Source organism: Lemur catta, chromosome 15 (assembly GCF_020740605.2).
Source record: "Lemur catta isolate mLemCat1 chromosome 15, mLemCat1.pri, whole genome shotgun sequence".
Classification (NCBI taxonomy): domain Eukaryota; kingdom Metazoa; phylum Chordata; class Mammalia; order Primates; family Lemuridae; genus Lemur; species Lemur catta.
The window spans coordinates 23,160,653-23,188,403 of NC_059142.1; the positions used below are offsets into that span (position 1 = coordinate 23,160,653).

Sequence of the window (27,751 nt, forward strand, 5' to 3'; positions counted from 1 at the left end):
CAGTGCCCGCTGCAGGTCCTGTCTGCTACAGGAGCGCAGGCTCCGATGCTCACAGCCACCGTTCACTGACCGGACAGGGGCTCTCCTTGCCAGAGCTCGCAGACGCTTGCTCACAGGAGCCGATCTGAGACCAGGCAGGTGAAAATAAGTGGCACAGTTGAGGCACGGACATGGGCCCCAAGGACAAACAGAGAGGGAGGGACCCGATGGGGACATTGCAAGCCTTAGGCAAAAATTTTAAAAATGGAGTGGGAGTGACACTCCAGAGCAGGTCTCTTCGGAAGAAACTGAGAAGGGGGTTTCTGCACAGCAAGAGGGTATGTGGAGGGGAATCAGAGCATGGAAGACGCATTACCCACACTGGGGAACACCCCAGAGACCTGCGTAATTACCCACATGGGGCACCTGGTCACGTTGCTTAGCCACCGCCGTCCAGTGGGAAGTGGAGAGTTGTATCGTCGCGGTGCATCCCGTCCTCACTTTGGAGCAGGTCCAATGGCCTTTGCATTGGGGCTTTTAGGGTGTAAAAACCTCACTGATGACACTTGCAGAGCGAATGGCTGATGTTGCTGCTTCCAGTGGGTGGGCATGAATTTTGGTAATCTGGATTCAGATGTAGCGAGAGGGAACACTTTTGTGAGAAAGAACAACTCAGGCAGCGGTTCTCGGTCTTGGCTGCGCAAGGAGGAGCTTTTTAAAAGTGACCTGGGTCCCAGCCCTAGAGATTCTGAATTTGCTAATCTGGGGTGCATCCTGGGCTCCCAGGTGATCCTAATGGGAAAGCAAGACTGAGGCTCACTGCCGGAGCAAGGCTGCAAATGCGCTGGAGGTGGTGGCGGTGGGAGGCAGAATGGCCTGCTCAGACCCACACCAAACCTCTGTAACGCATCCCAGCACTGGGACAGGCCTGGAGTGGATGCCCCAAGGCTGGGGGCCCTGGTGGGGAGTGGGACTTGGAGGCCCTAGGAAGGAGGAGGAATGTAGACAAGGTGTGGAAGATGGGCCTGTCCTATTTTTAAATGATTTGGAGGGGAGCGTTTTTCCATCTCCTCTCCCCTCTCCCTCTCTCTCACTTAGTCCCCTGTTCCAGGACACATAGTAGGTGCTCAAGAAATATTTACTGAAGGGATTGTGGGTGAAATCTGTTGGTGGGCTAAACTGGGAACATAACCAAGGGAAACTACTGCGACTGCTGAACTGCGCCTGATGACTGCTGATAATCTTGTCTCTATAGGGAAAAGTGTTGAAATGTGTTTCCAAGCTTTAATAGCCAATTTCCACTGAACTTTTGATAAGCAGCCCATTTATAAGTTGGAATATGTATATAGATTGTGTGTGTGTGTGTGTGTGTGTGTGTGTGTGTGTGTGTGTGTGTGTGTGTGTGAGAGAGAGAGAGAGAGAGAGAGAGAAACATTGATTCTGCTCTCAATGAACCTAGCAGGGGCTCCACCCTTGGGGTCTGCCCTGAGGTATCCTGGCAGGGCCACCAGGATTGACACAGGTGAAGCATTTATGGAAATGGCAAAGTAGAACACGGTCAGAGGGAGGAGGGCCCGAGTGGCTGCTTAGGACAGAGCACCTGGGAGAAACCAGAGAAGACTGACAGGTCTGGGGCAGGCAGAGCCTGGCCATGAGTGCCAGGAATTGGAGTGTGGCCCCGGCATAGCTGGGGGCCTAGGCCAGAGCTGTGAAGCACACAGAGCCTCAGGGCGCTTTGCACGTGGCCTTGCCCAGATGTGCGAGAGCAGCCCTGGCACATCAAAGATCCCCAGCAGGAACATGATGGATGCAGCTGGAGAGGGGAACTGTGAGGCAGAGGCCGTGAGGCCATGGAGACCAGGAGGTCACCAGGAGCCCGGAGCTTGGAGTAGGCCCAGGTCAGCTCACAGCAGGTGCTCGCTCAGTGTTTGCTATGGGAGAGAAGAAGGGCAGGTCCCAGCCAGGGAGCAGGCAGAAACCAGGAGGGCACTGGGGCACAGTGCGGACTTCGACAGCAATAGCCAACAGGAATCCTGGGGGGAGAGCATCGCCAGGGCTCTGGCTTGCATCTGCTAAAGCTTTCCGGATGTCCAGACTTGACTCTCACCCCAGCGTCGGTGAGGAAAGCAGTGAGAAGCTGCAAGAGAGAGAAAGAGAGTTGGTCAGGGGGCCTGGGCAGGGCCTGCCTTCTGTGAGCCCCTGGAAAGCCCAGGAGGCTGATGGCATCTCTAGGGAGGTGCTGTGCTCAGTCTGCCCCACTGAGTCCCTTCCTCCCCCAAGGACAGCCATCAAACTCAGAGTGAGGGGCTTGGAGGAGACCCCCGGTCCCTGACTGCTCCGTCCCAGGCCAGGCTGTCAGCTCTGTAGGGAGTACCGGCCTCTGGCTGGAGGCTGTCTTTGTCCCTGAAGTCCCAGCCCTACTTCCTAGTGATGGAAGACTCCAGAGAGGTGGCCATTCACAGGGGAGATGGCCCTGGTGGCCTTGGGGGAAGGGGCTGTCCCTGACCACACAGGGTGACAGTGATTAAATGCACCAGCAGCTGGGCCATCAGGGCCCTCCCTGCTGCTAATTTGGGTCAATTAAACCAATTTGTCTTTGTTGACTTGAAGTCCGTTCTCTGCAATGGCTCCAGCCCCTCTGGGGCCTGGAGGGAAGGAAAGTGGGAGGGGCTGCCTCTCTCACCTCCACCCCAAAGCCCCAGGCTCAGGGACCTTCCTCAACCTTGTGACCCCTCCCATTGCACTGCCAGAGGGCCTCCACAGCTGTCACCCCTCTGGCTGCCCCAGGGTTAATCTTATTCCACAAATGAGCAGTTAGGGCTTCGGCAGAGAGGGTACTGCTCCAAGTCAGGGAGAGAGAGGGGCTGAACCCAGCATTTGGACTCACCGTCCAGTGCTCCTCTCTCTGTAGCTCTCCAGTCTCACAGGGCACTGGGACGGTGGTCCGGCCCATGGGAGCCCTGCTTCCAGGCCCCCTGAGGGCATTCCAAGGAACACAGTTTGAAAACCACTTCCCTGGCCCATCAGGTTCCTCCTTCCACAAACAAAAGAGAAGCAGGGACAAAACTTGATGTCTCCAAAGAGAAGCCAGCTGGCTCTGCTTGGCCTCCCAAGCCCAGGAGAGGACAGCCCTGGGCCCTGGGAGCCCGTGAGCTTCAGTGTCCCAGGGTTGTGGGACTGTCGTGAGACTGCCCGGTCCGCAGAGGGGATTGGGGCAGCAGCATGTTGGGCACAGGCCAGTGGCCGGGCTGCCACAGAGCTCTGTCCAGTCAGAGGTCCCTGCACTTCTCTGGGCCTCACTTTACCCATCTCTAGCACCACAGGGGCCAAAGAGGCAGGTTGGGCAGGGCCCCCGGGAACTCTCACATTTGCAGAGTCGGCCTGGGGGTGGTGGGGTGGAGGAGGAGGAGGCTTTTCTTCCTTCCAGCCTAGGAAATTGAGCACTCCCTTCCTACCTCCACACCAAACAGGTGAGAGCAGATGGGACATGTCACATGGGGAGACTGGCAGGGACAGGAAGATTCAGAACTTCAGCATCCCCTGCAGGAGGCTGCAGCTCAGACTTCATCCCACGGAGCCGATCTGGCAGACCGAGGGCTTCACCCAGGGCAGTGGGGTCAGAGGGGAAGGAGCTGTGGTTGTGGAGGGAGAAGAGAACCGGGATCTGAGTTCGCGGAGCTTCCCTTGCGAACTCCACAGGACGGCTTCCTTCGCCCCTCTGTGCCTGAGGGCAGAAGCTGGGGAAGTGGGATGCAAGCAAGTGGACCGTCACTGCAAAGAGAGACATGAGTCACCTCTGCGGAGATCTTCCTGGAAGTGCTGGTGTTAAACACCGGAGCCAGCTGCAAGGGCCGGGGCCGGGAAGGTCATCGCCTCCAGGAGAGAGCTTCCCGGAAGCTGTGTCCTCCCAGCCTGGGCCTGCCTGACGCAGGACGGGGCACCTGCTGGGGTCACGTCTCTGGCATGAGGTCATCTCTGTGGCTGCATCCAGGCTGACAGGGGTGGGGTGAGCGAGAGTCCGGGTGTGGGATCGTGATGAACGGAGGAGACCCTTCCCTCCCAGTCATCTTCTCCTGGGGGATACGCCAGTGTTTTCTCTCAGACGTGTGTGACCTCAGATTCCCAGACTGGGAGGGTCGTGCCCTAGATGGAAAGCTGGAGGGTGACAGACTCACAGACCACCCGGGGCCCTGGGGTGGAGGCTGTCAGTGCTGGAAGGGACCTGAGGGAGGGGCTGGCTAAGCCCTCTCCTGTTATTACTGATGGGGAAACTGAGGCCCAGATGGCATCCCCCGGCCAGCACGCTGTGCAGATGTGCTCCATGCAGGCCAGCATCTGACCCCCAGGCTCACCCGAACGCTGCTGTCCTGACCGTATTTGGATAAGCCTCCACGCCATGCCAGGTACCCTGGGAAGAGGGGATATGTGCTGTGTCCCCTCCTGCATGGGATCCAGCAGACAGGGGACACAGTGATGTCACACAGCGATGCTGAGTGGACCTGGGCCTGGATCCCGGAAGGGACCCTCAGCGGCTGTTCCTTCCCTGATGTGGTCTGCAGCATGATCCTCCTCTGGCCAGCTCTGTCCCCTGCGTGTCCCGTGCTGGGGACCCTGTCTTCTCAGCCTCATCGCAGCTCCTCTTCACTGCCCACCACCCTCAGGGTTGTGCCCTTGTGGGCCCAGCCCCCCGGCCATCGCAATCACGCTCAGAGGCTAAGCCCCAGCTGGCATCCTCCCTGTCCCCTAGGAGTGTCCCACAGGCCTCACCAGCCAGACACCTCATTCACAATCCCTGCACCTGCCAGGCCCTGTCCCTCCTTTTGTTCCCCCTGCCTCATTCAGTGGCTGAAGCAAGAAACCTGCCCCATCATCCTGCACCCTTCCCTGTCCCACCTGCTCCCTCTACACACCTGGCTGTGAGTCCAGTGGACCGTAGCTGTCACTTACTGAGTGCACACTGAGTGCCGGGCATTGTCCTAAGGGCTCTGCTCGAGTTGACTTGTTTAATCCTCACAACCACCATGCTGGTACTGTCTTCACTTTGCAGAGAGAGGGTGGTCACTTGCCCAAGGTCACACAGCTCATGGAGCCAGGACCACGCTCAGGCAGATGGGCCCTCAAGTCTGTGCTCTTCAGAATGGCTTCTCAGGAAGGGTCTTCTCCTTCTTCACTGCCACTGCCCTGCTCAGGCCACCGCATCCCACCCTGGACCACGGCAGCCGCATCTGGGGTGCTCCCCCTGGTCCCAGTCTCTCCCCTGCATCTGGGGTGCTCCCCCTGGTCCCGGTCTCTCCCCTTCATCTGGGGTGCTCCCCCTGGTCCCGGTCTGTCCCCTGCATCTGGGGTGCTCCCCCTGGTCCCGGTCTGTCCCCTGCACCAGGAGTGCTCCCCCTGGTCCCGGTCTCTCCCCTGCACCCGGAGTGCTCCCCCTGGTCCCGGTCTCTCCCCTGCACCCGGAGTGCTCCCCCTGGTCCCGGTCTGTCCCCTGTACCCGGAGTGCTCCCCCTGGTCCCAGTCTCTCCCCTGCACCCGGGGTGCTCCCCCTGGTCCCAGTCTCTCCCCTGCATCTGGGGTGCTCCCCCTGGTCCCGGTCTGTCCCCTGCACCCGGGGTGCTCCCCCTGGTCCCAATCTGTCCCCTGCACCCGGAGTGCTCCCCCTGGTCCCAGTCTCTCCCCTGCACCCGGAGTGCTCCCCCTGGTCCCAGTCTCTCCCCTGCACCCGGAGTGCTCCCCCTGGTCCCAGTCTCTCCCCTGCATCTGGGGTGCTCCCCCTGGTCCCAGTCTGTCCCCTGCACCCGGAGCACTCCCCTTGGTCCCAGTCTCTCCCCAGCAGGCCACCCCCCAAGAGAGCTCTTTCCAAAATGAAAATCCAGCCACATCACCACCAGCCTTCAGCTTGAATAGCTTCCGTCTCCCACTGCCCGTGCGTAGGACGAGCTCCTCCAGCTCCTCATGCGGGCATCCAAGGCCCCGTGATCTGGCCTTGCCCATCCTCCGTGTCGTCACCCACTTCTCCGCCCTCTCCCCCCAAACACACCCCCTGTGCTCCCCCCACTCAGATGACCATCCGTGCCTGAACTCACTGAGTCCCTCGGGTCCCCTGCGCACCCCTGGCTCTTCCTGGCAAACTCCTACTCACTCTCCCAGCTGAGAGGTCTGCAGAGCTCCGACCCCCTGCTCCCTGAGCATTGCCCTTAGCTGCCTGTGGGTCTGTGCCCCTCGGAGACCAACTGTGACCTCTCTCGGCCCCGCCCGGCACACCCCTCGAAGGACCAAATAAAGGAATGCATGCATTTTAAGGAAGATGAAGGCCAAAGTCTAATGAGAATGATTTATTATTAATAGTAACAGCTAACGTTTACTACTGAGCACTTATTCTGTGCCAGGCACCATGGGAAGCGCTTGCATTTCATCCTCATGGCAACCCCATGAGCTGGACATTACTGTTGTCAGCACTTTAAAGGACAGGTGGCTGAGGCTCAGCGAGGTTAAGCAACTTGCTCAAGGTCACACAGCTGGGAAGGGGCAGTACCAGGATTCGAAGGCGGGTTTATCTGAGTCCAGTACACAAGCTGGAGACCTCTCCTGCCTGTAACCTGGCTGCGCAGAGCTGTGCAGACAACTGGGTGATCCTGGAGGGGCCGGCGGATCCGTGGGCTGCAGGCGCGGGGAGGAACGTGCTTATCCTCTGTGCGGAAACAGCTGCTTGTATTTCCTGATGTAATCAGCTGTGACGTTTTAAGTGAGCGGACTCAGGTCCCTTGTCCCTGACTGTCACACGGGCAGTTGTGGCCCTCAGAGCATGAACCGTGTGATGAGTGAGGCTCAGCCCGGCTTCAGAACCATGAAGTGCTTCTGGGCCCAGAAAAGGTGTTTCCCTTTGGAATAAGGGGGCCAAGTGTACTCAGCACCCTCGGCTCAGTGGCTGGGGCCAGGTAGGAGGGGACAGCCCCGGTTCCGCCAGCTCCTTTGGAAGGTCTTCCCTCGCCATCCGGAGCAGGCCCCACTGAGCCAGGCTCCCCCAAGTGTCCCCAGCATCACAGCAGCCTGACCCGTCCTGCCGTCCTGCCCTGTGGCTCTCCCGAGCTGTGGCCTTGCCTACAGGCAGAGGAAGGGCCGAGATGACCCCTCAAAGGCCCCTAGTCAGCACCAGGATTCTACGCATCTACGAAGGAAGATTTATTAGTCAGCTATTGCCATGAAAATGCCACATAACAAACCACCCCAGCATTCCATGGCCTGAAACAATGAGCGCTTATTTCTTGTGAGTCCGCCAGACGTCCGGGGCTTGGCTGTGCTAGGTGGGCTGGCTGGACTCCCAGCTGCCAGTTAGGCCCCGGTCTGTCTGTGCTTCTCTCCTCCTCTTTCGACCAGGTACTACTTGTTCTTTTTCACGGGGAGAAGACCGAGTTGTGCAGGCACCTTTCCAACCTCTAGGTGTGTCCCATTCACTAAAATCTCACTAGCTAGAGCAAGTCCCGAATCAGGAGGTAGGGAAGTGTATTCCACTGCCGCAGGGCCAGGGCAGGGTGTGGCTGTGTCGCAGTAGTCCAGGGCAGGGAAGAATTGAGACCAGTAGTTCAGCCTACCTCGCAGGAAGAGAGTGGCCCACTGGTCAGAACTGGGCAGGGCTGAGAGGTCCCAGGCATGGCCACTGAGGCCCAGGGAGGGGAGGGGACTTGCCCAAGTCACACAGCAAGGCCTGGGCTGAGCTAGAAAAGCACACATGCTCAGAGTTCTAGATTCATTCTCCCACACGGCTCTGCCTCTCTTTCGCCCTTGGGGACTTCTGGGAAGCCCCGTCCCTGGGAAAGGGTTACCTACCCAGGAGGCCTGAGACCGGTGTCCTACTCACACCTTGGTTCCTGCCGGGCCAGCTGGGGCAGGGGTGGCGGTGTGCCATCCCTGAACCCAAGACCTCCACTGGTGAGCAGAGACATGGCTGTTTGGGTCTCCCCAGCTCCAATCCCATCTGCCCTCCTTGGCTGCACGTCCTCTGCCCGGAAAACAGGACAGGAGCCCTCCTTTCCTGCCTTGCCCCACTTCCTCTCTCCTCCTTTCCTGGCCTCCTTCCTCTCCTCCTCCATCTTCCACGCAGCAGGCAGCAGGTCCTAAGAATGGCAGCCTCACAGACTCTCCCAGTCGGAAGGTCATTCAGGCCAACTAGCTGCCTATGCAGAAACCCCTGCGCAGCATCGCTGATGGAGATCAGTCAGCCTCAGGCGGCTGGGATCCTTCTGGGGACGGGGAGCTCACTACCCTACAAGGCAGCCCCTTCCATTGCTGGGCAGCTCTGACCTTGAGAAATTACTCACTCATTTTTAGTTCTAATTCTTACCTTCCCCCAAATTCCATTCACTGGTCTTAGTTCAGATAGTATTTGTCAGCTAGGCACTGGGATACAGAGATCGGGGTCACTGTGCACCTCCTCAAAGGGGCCACAGACTGTGGGAGGCAGACAAGGACATGGCAACGTGGCACGGGTGACAAGTGCTCAGGCGGGCAAGGATGGGGAGTCGTGGTTGTCTTGGGGAGGACCCCTAGCCTTCCTGGGGTGACAAACAAATTGCTTCCCAAGGAAAGCCCTGTTCTTTGATTCACAACACATTGGACGCCAAATGTGTGGGGTTTTTCCCTCACACCAAGCAATTCTCCAATTCTCTGTGGACGCTAAATGAGTGTCCTGCAATTCAAGTCAATTCTGATACCAACTGCCCAGAGTTAGCGCAGACCCCACAGATTATAAGGGCGTAGGTCCCCAAGACTGACCCCCAGTTCAGATCCAATTGCAAGTATTGTGTGCCCAGGGCGCCACACTTCTGTCCGACTGGGCCGCAGGGTGCCCACAACACCCTCCTCAGGTTCAATAATTTGCCATAATGACTCAAAGAGTCCAAGGAAACATTGCACTTCCTATTACCAGTTTATTACAAAGGATATTATGAGGATATAAATGTAGAGCCAGATGAAGAGGTCCATAGGGTGAGGTCTGGAAGGGCCCCTTGTGCAGGAGCTTCTGTCCCTGGGAAGTTGGGGTGCACCGCCCCCCTGGCCCGTGGATGCATTCTTCCCCGACCGGGAGCTCTCCAAACACTGTAGTGTAGGGGTTTCATGGAGCCCCATTATGTAGGCATGACTGATTAAATCACTGGCCATTGATGATTGACTCAATCTCCAGCCCCTGTCCCCTCCTGGGAGGTCAGGGGGTGGGGCTGAAGGTTCCAACCCTCTAATCACAGGTTGGTTCCCCTGGCAACCAGCCTGCATCCTCCAGGAGTCATCTCATTAGCATAAAACTAGGTATGGTTGAAAGGGGCTTATTATGAATAACAAAAGACATTGCTCTCACCTCTATCACTCAGAAATTCCAAGGGTTTTAGATCTGTGCCAGGAGCAGGGATGAAGACTGAATATATATTTCTTATTATATCATAATATCGCACTTCCCAGAGACACCCTGCAGATGCCTTGGTGCTAGTGAGACCTGGGTTTGAATTCCAGATCTGTCATCTATTAGCTGTGACGGTGGACGTGGCCGAGCTGCCGTCTTTCCGTATAAAGTTGGGATAATGAACACATTCTCTCCTTGGAGAATGGAAGTAGCTACATGAAGCACTTGGCACATGTAAGAGCCCAACGGATGGGATTGTCGTCGTTATTTTTGTTAATTTAGCAGCCCAGGATGGAATGAGCATGAAGCACATCCGCACTCATGAAGTTAAAACTTTGACCTTCCACGTGGGACTGCCACGGCCCCCGCAATGGAGTCCCCAGAGGACTGGTGGGCACGTGACTCTGTTATCTGCCTTCTTGTCTTTTCCTCTCAGAAATGAGGATGGAGGCGCTTGGCAACGAGCCCCAGCCGTGGGCTGTTCAGACCACGTAAGTTATCTCTCTAGCTAGCAGAGACAGGGGAGCAGGTGGCCTTAGCGTCTGAGAGGATAGCATCTTGTGTGGCCTCGTAGGGAACCCCATCTGATACTTGGAGTCAGGAGGGTCACGGCAGTGAAGGTACAACATGGAAGCCCCTGCCTCCCCTCCGTCCCTCCCAGCACACGTCATTAATCAGTTAGGGCTCTCTTCTTCCCGAATCATTCTCAACTCAGACTCCTTGATGAAGAGAACAATCACTTAATCGGCCTGGCTCTACAGCAGTCAGGACAGGCTTCCTGGAGGAGGTGGGATTTCAGCATCTTTTTAAATGGTGGGTAAATGGCATTAAGCAGATGCTAGGAAAGCGTCTAGGTATGGAGTTTGGGGGGTGCCTGCAGGGGTTGGGAGCTCTGCACGTGGCTTGGAGGAGAAGCCCCCCAGCACCCTCACCGTAGGGGCTTGGTGAGGAAAGTGAGAAAGAGGATGAGATGCACTGAAGTGGAGCTAGAGGAGGGGGAGAGGAGGAAGAGGAAGGCAACAGGGAGCAGAAAGACCATCCGAGAAGGGGCGGCACCTGCCAGGGATCTCTGGCCACTTCATCTCAGGATGCCCGGAGTGGAGCCCAGAGCGGGGCAGCTCTTTCCTCCCCAGGACCCGACAGACTGTTGAGACAACGTGAGCTCAGGACATTAATTGCAGCACTTGCTTCTCACCCTGTGCATCAGCCCCTTGCAGTGGCAGCTTCGTCTCTCTGCCCTGTGTCTGAGTGCATGTGCTGTGTGTGGATGGGAGAGAGGCAGCGGGGACACGGGCAAGCACCTCATGGTGTCACTCCCCTGCTCTAGAACCCTGGTGGCTCCCCGCTGCCCATGGCATGAGGCAGACCTCTGAAGGTATAGGATCTATCATTCATGTGACAGCCTTTGTGAAAAATCCATGGCAACAAAAGCTGACCCTGGGGACCTGGGACTCCTATGCAGAGCCCCAGGGCTCCCAGGAATACAGTTTGAGAACCCCGAAATAAAATCCACAGTCCCCTTAGCCTGGAGTTCAAAGCCCTTTGCTCTCTTGGTGCCAACCTGTTGGTCCGATCTCATCTCTCTGTTTTCCCTGTCGCATGCCACTGGGTCCAAACCTGCCTTCAGCCCCTGGCCCCATTTGCCACCCTGTTCTCTCTACCTGGAATGGCCCCTACCCCTACCTAGGTCCCATCACACCCAGTCAGCTGTTGGATTTCCACCCATTCTTCAAGCCTCTGCTACTCAGATGACTCTCCCCCTGAAAGTGCTCCTCGTGTAGGCATCTGGCTCTTCTTAGAACACTCTGGGAGCCCTGCAATTCTCCGAAGCCTAGCAGCACTTCCTACCTTTTAGCGTGGTTATTTATGTACTCGTCTGGTCTCCCTGTTAGCCAGCAAATTCCTTAAGGGCAGAAACTATCTTTATCTCTGTCTCCCTGGCAGTCCCCAGCAGGGTCTTGTGCAGAGAAGGGGCCGAATAAATATTTATTTGTTGAATGTCTTTATTGAGTGTCAGTTACAAGCCCTAGTGTTGTGCGAGGCAGTCAGCCTGGATGGTGAAAGGCCCGATCCCTGCCCTCAGCAAGGCTTCCATCTAAGAGAAAGCAGAACATGCAAACCGACAGTCGCAGTACAGAGAAGGAAGCCTTCATAGAGGAGGTGACACTGGTAGAAGGCAAAAGACAAGCGACACCCACCAGGTGGAATGTGTGGGGAACAGCACAGCAGACAAAGGGAACAGCATGTGCAAAGGCACAGAGGTGGGGGATGCTCAGACCCAGGGGTGTGGTAGGAGGAGTGGGAGGAGAGAACTCAAAAGCAGGGGCAGATAATGCAGAGCACCGTGGGACAAAGAAAGCCCTCGTGGGGACAGTGGTCTGAGAAGTAGGAAGGGCAACATCCCTTGGGGAAGAGGAATGGGCTGTGGTGAGGCAGAATGGTGGGCAGGAGAGGAGGGAGCTGTGAGACCCTGGGCAGGGTTTTTCTCCTCTCGGCCTTAGTCTTCTCATCTGGAAAGTGGGTGGTTTGAACCAGAGGGTCTTGAAGGCCCCTTTCCAGCACTGAGTGAGAAGTGCTGAAGAAGCATCAGCCAGACGACTGTCAACCTATCAATATGGTGCCAGGAAAAGCCAGGCACAGCAGGGCCCAGGCAGGGCGGGGAGGTGAGAGCAGGGCAGAGCCAGCTGGGGAGGGCTCCAGGGGGGAGACCAGGCAGCTGGGGCGTGGGGGTGTCATTTGAGAGCCAGGGTCTGTGAGGAGCACTCTCTGTGTGTTCCCAAATTCATTCTTTACAACAACCATGTATGGGTAGGTTCTGTTAGCCGCTTTTTTAGATGGGAAAGTTGAGGCTCAAAGATTAAGTGACTTCAGTGGATCCTCTGAGTCCTTCCCCACCCTGCGGGGGGCTCCCATCCTTCACCACCCCACCCCCCCATGGGAAACGGGCCCAGGCCTCAGTCACCCTGCACGCTTTGTAGTTCCCGTTTTAGGCCCAGGCACCACCCTGCGAGGCAGAGGGGGAGGAGAGGGTTAGCCCTGTTCTTAGGGTGACCAACTGCCCTGGTTTGCCTGGGACTGAGGGTCATTCACTGTTAAATCTGTAACAGTCCGTGGCAAACTAGGACAAGCTGGTCACCCTGCTCGTTCTACAGGTGGCAAACTGAGGCCCGAGTCAGCCCTTGCAGGTGGCAGTGCCCTAGTCCCCCAGTTTGCCCCTCTCCCAAATGGTGCACACACACCTCCAGCTCAGGAAAGGGGTGGTCCTTCTCGCCACTCAGTTCTCAAGGCTTCATGGGACCTGGCCCTGAGTGGGGGCCGCTGAAGACACTGGGAAAGTAGAGAGCTTGTAGCTGAGTTGGGGACACTGGGCTAAGGCTCGAAGCTCAGAAGGAGACAATCAGGGCCACTGAGGAAGCAAGTTCCTCTCCCAGGGCCAGACGCCCCAATGGCTTAGTGTGTCCCCTGCTGGCTGGGGGGCTGGTTCAGTCTCTTCCCCAGCTGGAAATTCCCCAGCAGGGCCTTGGTTTACGTGACCAAGACATGGAGCCCTGGAAGAGCCCCCACCTAGGGGAGGAGTCTGAGTGCCAACCCTCTGCTGCCACTAAACCTCTGGGACCTCAAATAAAGTCTTCTTCCCTGGAGGCCTCAGTTAACATGGGCATCAGAAGGTAGACGTAGACAGTCCGTCTCTCAGGAATGGGGACAAAACACTGTGCACCAGTGAGAAAGTCCTACCTTCCTCACTGTGCCCACCTCCGGCTCAGGTCTAGGCACGCGGTTCAGGGGATCCATATGCCTGTCCCCACCCCCATGTCCAGGCTCCCCTGCTCCCATGAAGTGAGCCCAGAGCCAGGGAAATCAGGAGGGCCCATGGGGCCTAACCCCGGCTCTGTGTTGTGGGCAAGCTGCCCCTCGTAGCCTGTCTGAGCTTCCGTCCCTTCATTGGCAAAACCAAGGATGCTGTTTCCCTGGGGTTATTGTGAGGACGGGGTGACACACTCAGCCAGTGCCCCCGCACTCCAGAGGCGCCCTGGAAATGTTAGCTGGACCCGACCTCTGCACCCTACACCTCTAGGGCCCTTGCCCCTGCCCTGGCTGACCTGGCTGGGGGAGTGATGTGGTTCCCCAGCTCCCCCCTAGCCTCCTCCCCTCCCAAGGCCCAGCTCCAACCTCCCCCCAACCCACTCACCCACCATGCTCTCTCTCTCTGTCTCTCTCTCTCTCTCTCTCTCACACACACACACACACACACACACACACACACACACACACACACACTTTCTTTTTCCGTTGCTTGCGGCTAATTGTTTATTAGGAGATGCAGGCGGCTGCGCCAGTGGGAAGGCTCAGCTTGCTCCGCTATAATTAGGATAATGCACATTAGTCATTTAGTGTAACTCGAAGAGCGGCCCCCTCCCCCGCACGCCCCTCCCCCGCTGCTCCTGCTCAGCTGGCTCAGCTCCCAGGCGGGGCCGCAGGTCTGCAGATTCCCCAGGCTCCCGGCGGGGCCCCACCCTGACCCCGCCCCGGCCCTTGCTCCCACCCCAGCCAGGATGGGGTTTTCCTGCCTCTGTTCTCTCTGCAGCCTCACCTCCTATTTTCCTCCTCTGCCTCCACCTCCATTTTCCTTTGGACCCCAGCTTTCTCTGGCTCCTGCTTTCAGCCCCTCCCCACAGCCTCCTCATCCTGGCCTTATTTTGGGGGGGGGATCTCTTCCTGCCCCAGCCCTCCCCGGCCTTCATGGTTAGGTAGGTCAGCAGAGCAGGCTGAGCCTGGGCTCCAGGTCCTGGGGGCTGCTGGCAGCTCTAGTCTCTGATGCCACCGTGGGGGTCCCAGACCTGTCCCTGTCCCTGGGGCCTGCTCCACTGAGGCTGCCCTCCCTGTTGCCCCCTCCCCTCTTGCCTGCCCTGACCTCGCCCCTTTTTTTGGCTGAGGACTAGGCTGGCAAAGGCAAGCTACAGGGCTCTAGCAGGCCCATCCTACGAGCACTTGAGCGTGGCTTCGTCACCTAGTCCCCGATTCATTCATGGCCATCCTGAGATCCAAGAAACCGGGAGGCGAGGGTGTTCGGGGTGAGGGTGAGAGCTCCCACAGTGCCGGCTGGAGCGGGGAGCCCTCCGTTTCACGTGGCCTGGCTTGGGCAGGGGCAGTGGGGAGGTGGGGAGTATCCATCAGTCCACCGGGAACAAAAGGCTATTCCAACAGTTGCCTTCTGTCTCTATGAGCTAAACACCCACCAGCTGACCCCAGACCTGGTGACAAATAACGCCTCCCCAGCCCTATTCCTCCATCCCTGCGCTCCCCACCCAGACCTTCCCATCACAAAAGGGACCTCACATCAGAGCCCGTCACAGCTGGGCAGACCGAGGTCTAGGCCCAAGGGTTTGCCCTGAGCTTGTGGCTGGGGGCAGGGTAAGGATGGGGGCCCCTCCAGATTTTCAGAAATAAAAGGCTGTTCTGAGGGTGAGGGATGCTCGATTGGAAATACAAAGCCTCTTGGCTTCACAAGGCTGTTGGAGCCTCTGGTCCCGATCCTGGGATCACAGGTGCAGACAGACTAACAGACAGACATGTGCTCACAACTCAGGGCAGGCTCACAGAGCAGGCACTGGGGAGGGCCCAGGGTCACTGTGCACTTGGAAGGGGCAGGGCTTCTGTCCCCAGTCTAATACCCTCCTCTGTCTGGACTTCTCCCCCCAGTAACTGGGCCTCTGAACTCCAGGATCCTCCTACCTTGGGAGCCCTCCAGCCCAGGGACACGGCTGGGTTGTACATCTTCTGGGCCCTGCCCCCAAGACGTCCACATCACTCATCCTGGGCCATCCCTCCTCTCTGTCATGGGCCCTGAGGCCCTGCCCCTCCGTGCCATGTGGGGCTTACAGGATCCCATGGGAGCAGAGGCTGGAGGAGAAGGGAGGGGCCCGGCTGGTCTCCCAGGACCAGGGGCTTCCCTTGGTCTCCCCTTGGGGTTGCTTCCGCTCAGGTGACAAGGCTCCAGGGCCAGCGGACAGGTGCCCTGGGACTGACGGGGAGCTGGGAAACAAGAACCTTGGTTTTCAGTAGGCGTCATCTACCACCTTGCTCTGTACTTGGAGCAAGTCTTCCCTCCCTGACCCTCGGTTTCCCCAGGAGCAGGACTAGAGAACCAGTTCTAACCTGCAGGGACTGTCCTGGCAGCGGCCTCTTGGGGTCTTGTGGCCGCCTGTCCTCCTGGTACACTGGCCCTTCTTTGGGCTCTTGGGAAGCAGTTCTAGGCCCTGAGTTAGCTGAGCTTGGTTCATTCTCTCCAAGCCAACACTTAGTGCTCCTCCTCCCCCACTCTTCTGCCCAGGTCTCTCTGATTTTCTTCCTTCCTTCCTTGCAGAGATGAGAGCATCCCAGCTGAGCCCGCAGCCTCTGATCTGATGGGGGCCTTCAGGCTGAGGGAGCAAGAGGAATGGCCAGTTTAGGACAGATATCCCAGGATGGGGGTACGGCAGGTCCCTGTACACCAGTACAGACACCAGTACAGACTGTGTGCGTGTGTGTGTGTGTGTGTGTGTGTGTGTGTGTGTGTGTGTGTGTTAGCAGGCACGACCTCCCGGGGCCACCCCAGCCATTCTTTCATTCATCCATCCTGCAACCCTCTATTCAGCACAGACCACCTACAAGACTGTGTCAGGTGCCAGGGATGAAGAAAACAGCAGGGTCCCGCCCTTAGAGGCAGGCAAGGCAGGCCCCAGTCCAACCAAGCACAAGAGGATCCATGTTGGGGTTCAGATGCAGGTGAGAGGGGAGTCAGTCGCTCGGTCTTGGGGGTCTCTGGGCCCTGGCTTAGGAGCCATGTGGGGCTCTGTTTAATGCTGGTGGTAATAACACTGAAGTAACAGCTGCCATTCGCACAGGGCTACCTGTGTGCAGGCACGGCCGAAACCCTTCCCAGGCCGGCCTATAACACAGGTAGGTGTTTCCCTCTCAAAGCGACCCAGTGAGAGAGAGGCTGTTTTCACCCCCCGCCCCCCTGCCCCCGGTTTAGGAAACTAAGGTGTAGGGACGCTCAGCCACTTGCCCACGATCACACAGCTAACAAATGGCAGAGCCAGTCGGACCCAAACCTTCCTCACCTGTGAAATGTTGGGAGGGACCCTGACATCCCGTCGGCTAAGAGATGGGGAGTTCCCAGGCAGACCGCAGGAAACCAGAGCTGCTGGAGTAGGCAGGGGAGGTGACAGCCGGAGGGTGCCCCTCCCCCTGCTGACTTATTCCAACGTTGGGTTCCAGCCAGGCATGGGGGTGGGGCGGCTGACAGCACTGGGAAGCTGTTCCCAGGATTTACAGCCTGCCGGGGAGGTGAGCAAGAGCCATCTGGGGGCTGCTGGCTGCTGGAGGCTGCAGGGGCTCTTCCTCCCCCCAGCCCCTGGGGGAGTAGCCACATGCACGTGGGCTAGTCCATATTCACTGCCCTGGGGCTCTGCTGCCCCAAGCCCAGCCCAGGCTGAGGCCCCCAGGGGCCTTCAGTGTTGGGGACACAGGGGCAGAGGAAAGGAAAGGGGAGCCCCCAGCTTGCATTGGAGGAGCACCCAGGCTGGTCCTAGAGATGGGATCTGCAGCTTCCCAGTGGGGGTGGTTTGAGCTGCTTTGGAAAGGGGCGTGGCAGGTTGGAGGAGGGAGGTGCGACAGGGCTGGGAGTGGGGTGGACGCCTCTCTCAGGCCCCAGGCCTCAGGAGGCCCCCATTCCTCTGCCCCTCGGTGTTGGGCTCCTTCTCTTCTCCCCTTCAGCCCAGTATGGCAGCTCCAGCCTTGGGTGGGGACATGCCTATGTGCACCAGTCTATATGGCCTCTTGTGCAACTTAGAAAAACACAGAAGCAGCCCCAGACTAGGAACCAGGCTCGGTGAGCAGAGCTGGGCTGGATTTTAGCTCTTGCTTGCTCCCTGAGCCAAGCATCTTTGCCCAAGACATAAACTGTTCAACAGCACAGGGAGGCCCCATAGTGCTGGCTACGGAAGGCTGTGTTCAGGGCTCACTGGGCCCGGCTATCACCTCTCCTTTATCCAGTTGACCCTGCCTCGTCCAGAACCCACCAGGACTCCCTGCAGACATAGCCCCCACCCACCTCTAAGTCACCCATGTGCAGGACAGGGACTGTCCTCTTCTCCCAGGTAAAGAAGCTGAGGCCCAAAGAGAGGAGGAGAACTGCCCGAGGACACACAGCAGGGCAGCTGCAGAGGCCTCTGGGCTGCAGTATAGGGCTCTTCAACAGCGAGGCCTCCCTCCAGCCTCGGTGCCTCTTCTGGGGCCCTCAGGCCACTGCTTCATGTGCCTGTCGTCCCTGTGCTTGTCTTATTTGACTTAACAGACATAGACGGAGGATATGCCATGCGCCAAACAGTGCACCCAATGCTGGAAAAAAACAGGTCAGCACTTTCCTCCTCTCAGAGCTAAATACCCGGTAGGTGTTGAATGAATGAATGAATGAATGAATGAACACTGAGCACCAACTCTGTCAGGAACTAACACCATGCAATTTGCTTATTTAATCATGGCAACTCTATGAAATAGGTTCTGTGATCCTCATTTTACAGGTGTGGAAATTCACGCTCAGAGAGATTAAGTAACTTGCCCAAAGTCACATAGATAGGAAGTGTCACAACTGGGATTTGAGTGTGAGTTTGTGACTCCAAAGCCACACAGTTCTTCCTTCCTTTATTTTTATTTTTATTTTTGAAACAGCTTCAAACGCTTTCCTTTATTTATTTTGTTTGTTTGTGTGAGACAGGTCTCTGTCACCCAGGCGAGAGTGCAGTGGCATTGCCATAGCTCACTGCAACCTCAAACTCCTGGGCTCAAGCAATCCCCCTGCCTCAACCTCCCGAGTAGCTGGGACTACAGGTGCACACCACCATGCCCAGCTAATTTTTCTATTTTTTTGTAGAGATGGGGTCTCTCCCTTGTCCAGGCTGGTCTTGAACTCCTGGCCTCTAGCAATCCTCCGGCCTCGGCCTCCCAAAGTGTTAAGATTATAGGTGTGAGCCACTGCGCCCAGCCACTTTCCTTTAGTTGTAAGGACATTTATTGTTTCCTTTCTAATTTTACAAGCAATACATGTTCATTGCAGACAACTGGAAAATATATAAAAACATAAAGTAAAAAATAACAATCACCTATAATCCCCACCCCCCAGAGATAACCACCATTAGCATTTTGATGCATTTCCTCCCAGTGTCTACATCTTTTTATATAAAATCGGTATTATGCCATATAGCCAGTTTGACACCCTGCTTTGTCAGTTCACAATATTTTGTGAGCATTTTCCCATCTGATTACATTTTTTTGAAAATTTGGTCTGTAACAGCTGCATATATCCATTTTTATGCATCTTCATTTGTTTAAGACAACTCTGCCTTCGGACATTGAGGCTGTTTCTAATTTTTTACTAGTAAACATAGCATTGCGGGGAACATCTTTCCGTATAAATCTTCGAGCAGATTTCTGCTTATTAGATTCCCAAAGGGGGATTTCCTGGGTCAAGGAGCACAATCAATTTTGTGGCCTTTAAACATATTTTGCAATTGCTTTCTAGAAAGCTTGCTTGGTTGACCCTCCAACAGTGGAGCAGGTGAATGCCCATTTCTTGAAACCCTCGGTAACACCAGGTATCACTAACTTTGAAAAAAACTAGAAATCTCTCTCAAGACCTAGGTTTTTCCCACTGCAGTACTCTGCTCTAAAGTAAATATTTGGTATCATTGGTTAATAATTCCCTCACTTGCATACGGAGAAATAGGGCCCCTGGGAGCAGAATGACATGCTAGGTAAGACCCACCGATCAACCGAGGAAGAGCAGGACGGGAACCCGGGCATCCCCCTCCCAGTCTAGAGCCTTCTTCCAGGCACCCCTGGCCTCACCTTCCTCCACTGCGGCTCTGCTGGGTCAGGGGTGTCTCCCTAGGGCCAATCCCTCCCACCCTCTTAGGTCACACCACTCCTCGAGGTCTGGGTTGGGGAGGGGTCACTGGGCATAGCCCATCCCCAGCCTCTTGGTCACAGGCCACATGGCCCCTAGGATCCTTGTCACCTGCACTGATCGTGGCTCTCACCCCCTCTCATTCATTCATCCATTCATCCATTCATAGATTTTACAAAAAGACTTATTTGGCATCTATACGGGCCAGGCACTGTTCTAGGCTCTGGATACTTGTCATTAACTGTTAGCATCACCAAAATGACAGTGTGTGAGTCACATAAGTCAGCATGCTCACCAACCCTTCCTTCCTACTTAGCGTTGTATTCGCGCTGTATTCCAAACTTCCATCATGATAACAATGCCTGGGATGCTTGCTAAACACACAGATCACCAGGTCTGTCCCCTGGGAATTCTGATTGTACAAGCCTGAGTCTGTCCCCAGGCCTTGTTTGCTGTTGTTTTGTTTGCTCTGGCTGATTCGTCTATTCAGGCAAGTTCAGGAGCAAGTACTCAAGGATCCCGAACACTGACATCTGGCATGGCTCACATGCATGTGCCCACCTGCCCACACACAGGTGAGCGGGCCAGGCCCTCTCCCAGCACAGCACAGTGGCCTTGAGCCCTGCTGGCACACCCGCTGTGCCCCTCAGCCTCAAACTCACCAGAGCTAATGACAATTTTTTTTTTCCGATTTGCAAGCTATTAGTTTTAATTTGGAGACAATTAAGAGATAGAAGCAGGAGGCATATGATCTTGATTAGAAACAAGGAGATGGCCAGAGGCACCCCTATCCCCAGCCCGCCCGGCCCCCCAGCCTCCACAAAGGAAAATTCACTTATGCATTCAGTGGGAGGGGCCTGGCCTCTGCATCTGGGGAGAAGTTGTCTGTGGGAGGCTAGAGGGCCCCTGCCATGCTCCCAGACACCTAGGGCAAACCTGAGATGAAGAGGGAGAGGGCTGTGTCCAGCCACCGGCCCTGAGCAGGCACCCCCGGACTCATAAAGGGGTGGAATTGGCATTTGTTAAGCACCCACTGTGTGCCACACTTTGTACTATGCAACGTTGGTCCCACCCCAAAGTCCAGCCATACCCCAGTCCCGCTGGAAAGGCAAAGGTGTGAGACAACAAGGATGTGCCTCAGGTGGTGGAGGTGGCCCTAGAGGCCTCTGCACAAGCACAGGAGCACATGAGCCCATGGCCCCAGGGGAACAAGATGTGACTGAGACAGTTCCTTGATCACATGCATCTCGCTGGCACCAGGGCCAGGCTCCTGATCCGTCAGAGCCAGAGCTGCCCGGAGCAAAGCAGTAGCAGAGACGAAGAGGCGCTGTTCACCTGGGGTGGTGTCTGCAAGGCATCAGGGAAGGCTTCAGGGAGGAGGCAATGCCTGGGCAGGGCATGGAAGGACCCATACCCAACCCCATGTGCAAGTCTTCTCTCAAGTCCTAGTGGGCCGATACCCTTCTCTGGGGCTGAAGCCTCCGTTTATTCCTTTGCCTTGTGGTTGTGGGGAGGACGGAGCTGGCCCACCTCACGTGGGAAAGGTCACTTGCTAGGCACGGTCTGGCAGGGGCCGGGCACGCTGGGATCACCTCAGTTGCCATGATTATCCCCACGGACAAAACCTGGATGAGCCAGCCTGTCTTCCTCCCCCAGCATGGTGTCTCCATGTCTTACTGGGGAAACTGAGGCTGTGAGGGGTAGGAATAGCCAATCTCCACGTATTAGTGTGCTAATAGGGCTGCCATAACAAACTAGCACAGGCTGGTTGGTTTCCGGTGGGGACTCGCATCCTGGCTTGTGGACGGCCGTCTTCTCTATGTCTTCACATCATCTTCCCTCTGTGGGTTGTGTCCTAATCTAGTCTTCTTGTAAGGACATGGGTCACATGGGGTTAGGGTCCACCCTCACAGCTTCATCTTGACTTAACTACCTCTTTAACAATCCTATGTCCACACACCGGCACGTTCTGAGATACTAGGGGTTAGGACTTCAATGTATGAATGGGAGGGGCACAGTTTGGCCCATGACACCCCATCCTGCGCCAGAGAAGACACGGGGAAGCCCCTTCTATCAGGGGATGGCCGCGAGGGAGAGGTCCCGGGGCCAGACCCAAATGCCTCTGGAGGCAGAGCCCGGCCACCAGCGGGGAGGCAGTACTATGTCCCGTCGGCAAGGTGAGCTGGGGACAACACGGAAGTGCAGGAGGCGGGGCCTGCAGCCTGGGGAGCAGAGTGAGCAGCCACCATGGGGTGCAGGGGCAGGCATGTGCCTGCTCCGTGTGCGTCTGTGTGTGTACACTCCCAGGTCGGTCTGCAGCGCGTGGGCACCCCTCACCTCTGAAGCGCCTCTCCCCAGCCCCTGGACCTGTCCTGACCTTGGTCTCTGTGTTGGTCACCCGACACGCACACCCGTACCCCACGTCTGTCTTCCTTCAGGGAACCTTCTAGCAGCATTTCCTCCCCCAGCCCGCACCACACTACGTGATGTCTGGAGGTCAGAGCTCTGTGCCAAGATGCAGGCCGCTGTGCGTGTGTTAGTGCACACACATGCGCGCACACACTCAGCCACACGTTGGTGTTCAGACACTTGACTCAGGGACCTGCCGACCCGGCAGTCTGGCCCCCCCACTCCCCAGCCACGTCAGAAGGCTCCTGGGGCCCCCCTCACCTCCCAGGGGAAGCTGAGGCCCAGAGAGTCACGCCGAGTCCTTTAGGCTCCAGCATAAGTGAATGTGAGAGCAGAGGTCAGTGCTGGGGTCTCGGGGACCCCACGCTGCTCTGCCACAGAGGAGACAGAGTCACTCGTGGTGGCGATGGGTGGGAGGTGCTGTGGGTCACAGTGACTTAAAGCTGAAAGTTGCGATGCCCTGAGGTCACCCTTCTAGCTCCCCTTCCTCAAAGTCAACTGTTTCCTTATCTGCAAAATTTCCTTATCTGGAAACTTCAGAAGTGTCCGGAGCCCCAAGCCCAGGGCCAAGACTCTCCCCCTGAGGGGCTGCCCAGTCTCCTCTTGGATGCCTCCCTGATGAGGAACTCACTACCTCCATGACATCGCAGTCAGTGTCGGGCAGCTCATTCAGAGATTTTCATTCTTTCCACAAAAACGTGTAGAGTGCTCATCGTGCGCCGGGCCACGTTCTGAGCACTGGAATGGAGCAGGGAGCAAAGCGATGTCTGTGTCCCCATAGAGCTTAATTTCTAGTGGGCAGAAACCACAGGTGCGTGCATAGAAAGTGCAGCTCGGTGGTGAGGAGTGTGATGAAGAAAATAAACCAGGAAAAGGGACGGAGAGAGATTGGGTAGGGGCCAGTGCTGCTTTAGACAGAATGACCAGGGCGGATGTTCCTGAATAAGGAATGGCTGGGGTGGGTTAGAGGGGGGAGAGTGATCAAGCAGAGAAATGGGGAGAGAAACATGTGAGTATCAAGGGGAGAAAATCCCGGGCAGAAGGAACAGCAAATGCAAAGGCCCTGAGGCAGAAACCTTCTCTCAGCGTGTGCAAAGAACAGCAAGGGTGGTTTGGATGGTCCAGGGTCTTGGTTTTGCCAGACCGGCTCCTTAGCGCAGGGGCGGGGGCATGCAATTATGCCTCCCTCCCCCCTCCTTCACACCCTCTGGGTCTGGTGCCCATCTGGTGGCCTCTGCCCCCACTGTGCCTCCAAGGGGTCCAGATGGTCAGCAGTGAAGTTGGAACAGCGAGAGGGGCGAAGGGGACTAAGTGCCACTTAGCAGCTCTGGGGTCTCCTGGGGATGGATAACGAGAGCCGGGTCAGTGTGCTGACCTTCCATGTCCCCCACCCTGTCCCCCCAGCCAGCATAGTGAGCGCTTATGGCTCACTGACCACAGCTGCCCTTCTCTGAGCCCAGAGGGACAAGCGCGGGGCCCCTCCCCATCTCAGACCCGGCTCTCACAGGCCCCGGAATCCCCACCCCTGCCCTGGGCTGCTCTATGGCTCACAGAGCATGTCCTCCTCTCAGTGTCCCCATGAGGTGCGTGGGGCTGATGTCACCACCACAAGTTTGGAGGTGGCAACAGGCTCAAAGTGGGAAGCAACTTGCCCATTGAGTCTGTGGCTGGGAGAGGCCTTGCCCTTGAGTCCCAAAGCCTCTGTCTGCCAGCTTCCTGCTGCTTCTAAGGCAGTTGGTTCACTGCAGTACCTGGCTCGGGCCATTAACCTGGGTTCCCACATGCAAGCCTTGGGGCCAGCGTCCCCCCAGGCTGCCAGGGACACATTCTCAGAGACCCCAGGGGTACCTGTTGGGCAGGGATCCAGGCACTAGCCAGGAAGGCTCTCCCTGTCACTGCAAACATCCTCTGTCCTCATCCGGGACTCTCCTGTGCACCTCCACCCACCATCAGCCCCGGCGTCTCTGGCCAGCGGTTTCCACGGCCGCTCCTAAGGGCTGCTCAGCAGGCACCATGCCTCTTAAAGCAGCTGACCCCAAGGGCCTCTGTCGGGCCTCAAGCCAGTCGCCTCATTTTTTTTTTAAAATTAAACTGCAGACTTAAAAAAAAAAAAGTATATAGACACCAGAGCCTCAAGAGCCGGTAATTTTTAGTTTGCTGCTTTTGTGGGGAATTGGGTGTGAAAGTTTGTGAAACTGTCAAGTTTAATTGACAGTAGCAAAATGATAAATACGCATAAACTTCAAATAATGTCTGGTACTGAGTAGGAGTCTCTTCTTTGGGACAGAGGCCTGTGCAAATCACTCAGTATGGACTGGCTGGGATTTGTGGATGGCTTTCTGGATGCAAGTCCCCACAGATAACTAACTCTCACACTAACTAGGCAGGATGGGCGGTGCCCTAAGAGAAGGACAGAGCTCTGAGGACATTCTCAGGAGTTGAGGGCACATCTTGGAGGGCTTCATGGAAGAGGTGATGTGGGAGCTAGATGGTGGAGGAAGAGTCAGACTTGGATGTGCGCAGATAGGAAAGGAGAGATTTCCACGCAGAGGGTGCAGTGTGAGTGAAGGAGGGGAGATAGGGCAGCATGAGCACGGTGACAGTGAACTGTCCATTGACATTGTCAGCAAGGGACTGGGAGTATTAGGGGGAAAAAAACCTGGCCCTGAGGGCCACACTCAGGTGCAAAGTGAATTTGGATTTTAGGGAGAGGGTCTTTAGTCACACTTACACACACCCGCATGGTGTTGAACAACTCAGAATGCTTTCCTATTTGATTCTCCAAAACAAAACAAAGCACAGCCGAGCATCTTGCAAGATTAGCATTAGTATTATTATCATCCTGATTTTCAAGTTGAGGAGTGTGACTCAGGGACGTTCGTGGGAAGATCCAGAATAGGATCTTAAACCTCAAACCAACACTGGGGTTGGGCCCTTCCTGTTCCTTGATAGTGTCTAACAAGTTTTAAGCTGGAGGTGAGGGGGCAACAAGGTCTGATTTTGGTCCAGGAGAAAGACCATTCTAGCTGCAATGTGGGGGAGGGGAGACCCAGGTGGCCCGTGTTAAGTTGTCACAGTGACAGGAGTGAGGCCAGAACTGGGTGGCGGGGCACGGTGGCTCATGCCTGTAATCTTAGCACTCTGGGAAGCCGAGGAGGAAGGATTGCTTAAGGTCAGGAGTTTGAGAGCAGCCTGAGCAAGAGCAAGATCCCATCTCTGCTAAAAATAGAAAAATTAGCCTGGAACTACTAAATATAGAAAAAATTAGCTGCACGTGGTGGTGCACACCTGTAGTCCCAGCTACTCGGGAGGCTGAGGCAGGAGGATCCCTTGAGCCCAGGAGTTTGGGTTGCTGTGAGCTAGGCTGACACCAGAGTCGGCAACCTGGGCAACAGAGTAAGACTCTGTCTCAAAAACAACAACAACAGAAAGAACTGGGGGCAGGGGCCTGGGGATGGTGGACAGGGGACACCCAGAGATGGAGTTGCTAGAACTGGGCAGCTTCCTGGGTGGGTGGGGGGAGCCCAGAGGAAGGAGGAGGCCAATATTTAGGTTTGGCAAACTGAGGATAAATTTCCTGTTTACACAGTGCGTGGTGACAGGGAGCAGGGGGAGAGACAGCTGGTGCAGTAGTAAAGGGCTTGGGTTGAGAGCCAGGTGGCCCCGGGTTTGCATCCAGGTGCTGGCCCCCTTTGCCCATGTGACTTGGGTAAGTTACTCAAGTGTCCTGCACCTCAGTTCCTCTATCTGTAAGATGTGACACTAGGCACTCAGAAAGGAAGTTATTGATAGAAACCTGGCCGAGTCGATGGAGATCATAGCATAGGATTGATCTGAGGATCAAAGCAGCTGACGCTTGTCCAGCACTGAGCGCCGTGCAGGGGTGGGGGGATCAGAGTGAGAGCTAACTCTTCCCGGCGCCGGAGCCCACTCTCAGCCCTTTGTGCACACGCTTTGAAAGTCCGCACAATGCCCCTTTGAGGCACAAACCATTTTTATACTCATTTTACAGGTGAGGACTCCGGGGGATAAAACCTCTCTAAAGCTTCCCAAGGCTTTGCAATGGGATTAGCTTTACCCCTATGTCACAAAGAAATGAAGCTGTGGGGAGAGGGGACTTAACACACCAGCAAAGGTGGTGCGAGGCTTGGAGCCCGGACAGCCCCCCCAAGGACAGAGAGCCACACTAAGCCTGTCCAGCTTGCCGAGGGGACAGGCCTCTTTGGGGGTGGGAGGAGTGGAGGCTGGGGCGCCCTGGGGACCAGCCGCCCCTCACCACTGTGGGCCTCCTCTTTCCTCTGTCTGTCCCCAGCCTCCGGCCGCTCCCACCCGGCCAGCCCCAGCCCACCCGGGCTGCAGGCCAGCCCAGTGCTGCCGGTCAGCTACCGCCTGTCGCACACCAGGCTGGCCTTCTTCCTGCGGGAAGCGCGGCCCCCGTCACCCGCGGTCACCAACGGCTCCCTGCAGCGCTCCGAGCCCTTCGTGGTGTTCCAGACCAAGGAGCTGCCGGTCCTCAACGTCTCCCTGGGGCCCTTCAGCACCAGCCAGGTGGTGGCGCGGGAGCTCCTGCAGCCGTCCAGCACCCTGGACATCCCCGAGCGCCTGACGGTCAACTGGAAGGTGCGGGCCTTCATCGTCCGCGCCCGCGTGCCCGCCTCGCAGCCCGTGGCCCAGGTGCTGTTCTACGTGGCCGGCCGGGACTGGGACGACTTCGGCGTCACCGAGCGGCTGCCCTGCGTCCGCCTGCACGCCTTCCGCGATGCCCGGGAGGTCAAGAGCTCCTGCCGCCTCGGCGGGGGCCTGGCCACGTGTCTCGTGCGCGCCGAGCTGCCCCTGGCCTGGTTTGGGCCCCCGGCGCCGGCCGCCCCGCCCACGGCCCGCCGCAAGTCGCCGGACGGGCTGGAGCCCGAGGCGGCGGGGGAGAGCCAGCAGGCGGAGCTCTACTACACCCTCCACGCCCCGGATGCGTCGGGGGGCTGCGGGGGCTCCCGTCGGGGGGCCGGGCCCGGCGCGGGGGCCCGGGCGGAGAGCCCCACGCAGCACCCGCTCCTGCGCATCGGGAGCATCAGTCTGTTCCGCCCGCCCCCCAGGAGGACCCTGCAGGAGCACAGGCTGGACAGCAACCTGATGATCCGCCTGCCCGACCGGCCCCTCAAGCCCGGGGAAGTGCTCAGCATCCTCCTGTACCTGGCCCCCAACTCCTCCTCGCCCTCCAGCGCCAGCCTGGAGCATTTCACACTCAGGTAGGGGGGTTACTGGTGGGGGCTGGCTTCCCTTCCCAGATCAAGTACATGCCTGACCCGTGGGCGGCCCTCCCCACCGGATCCCTGCCGGGCATCCTAACCCCGGCTCTTCCATTTTCACTTGAGCACGCTCAGGAAGACACCCCGCTTATCTGAGCTTAGGTATTCTTACCTGTCTAATGGCAACAAGCATTCCTGCCCTTACTTCCGGGTCCCATTGAAATGGCACCATGGTAAAGAGGAAATATCACTTGTTGCAAGCGTGGGCGGCCAGGGCTGGAAGGGCCCTGAGACATAAGCTGGTGCAACTCCCATTTTATAGATGAGACTAAGGCCAAATGGAGATCAGAGATTGGCCTCTTAGCTGGGAGCCGAAAGATGAAGAGGAGTGTGTGTGTGTTTGTGTGTGTGTGTGTGTGTGTGTGTGTGTGTGTGTGTTAGGACATTTTCCCCAATCCTAGAGTTCGGAGAAAAATTTTCAGGGGTCCCAGCTCTTTCTATACCTTGAGAAAGACCCAGTTCATGAATTCAAAGATGCCTTAAACTGTATCACATCCCCACAAAACATAATGATACTTTACAGCAGGAATCCATGGTTTGAGTCATGTTGGATGATTCTGAGGACGTAATAAAGGCTCCACCAAAATGCACCCCTAAGCACTATGCATAGGACCTGAAATGTCACCAGTAGCGTCCAGCTTCTCTAAGTATCGCCCTCTCTCCTGAGTGTACTACCTTAAAGTTCAAATATTCTTGGACAGGGTCATACCTGATTTAGTGCTT

At 56.8% G+C, this 27,751-nt stretch overlaps 1 protein-coding gene across 2 annotated transcripts in view; it reads left to right on the forward strand.

Moving 5' to 3' along the window:
- The window catches only part of TMEM132E (transmembrane protein 132E), a 57,193-nt gene that overhangs the window by 18,223 nt on the left and 11,219 nt on the right, over window positions 1-27,751 (forward strand). Inside the window, exons 2-3 of one of the 2 annotated variants that reach the window (XM_045569619.1) lie at window positions 26,038-26,495; window positions 26,766-26,968. In XM_045569619.1, the coding sequence (XP_045425575.1) occupies window positions 26,038-26,495; window positions 26,766-26,968 (661 nt within the window). Of the gene's footprint in view, window positions 1-26,037; window positions 26,969-27,751 lie in introns of both variants that reach the window. The other variant, XM_045569618.1, reaches the window with a different exon arrangement.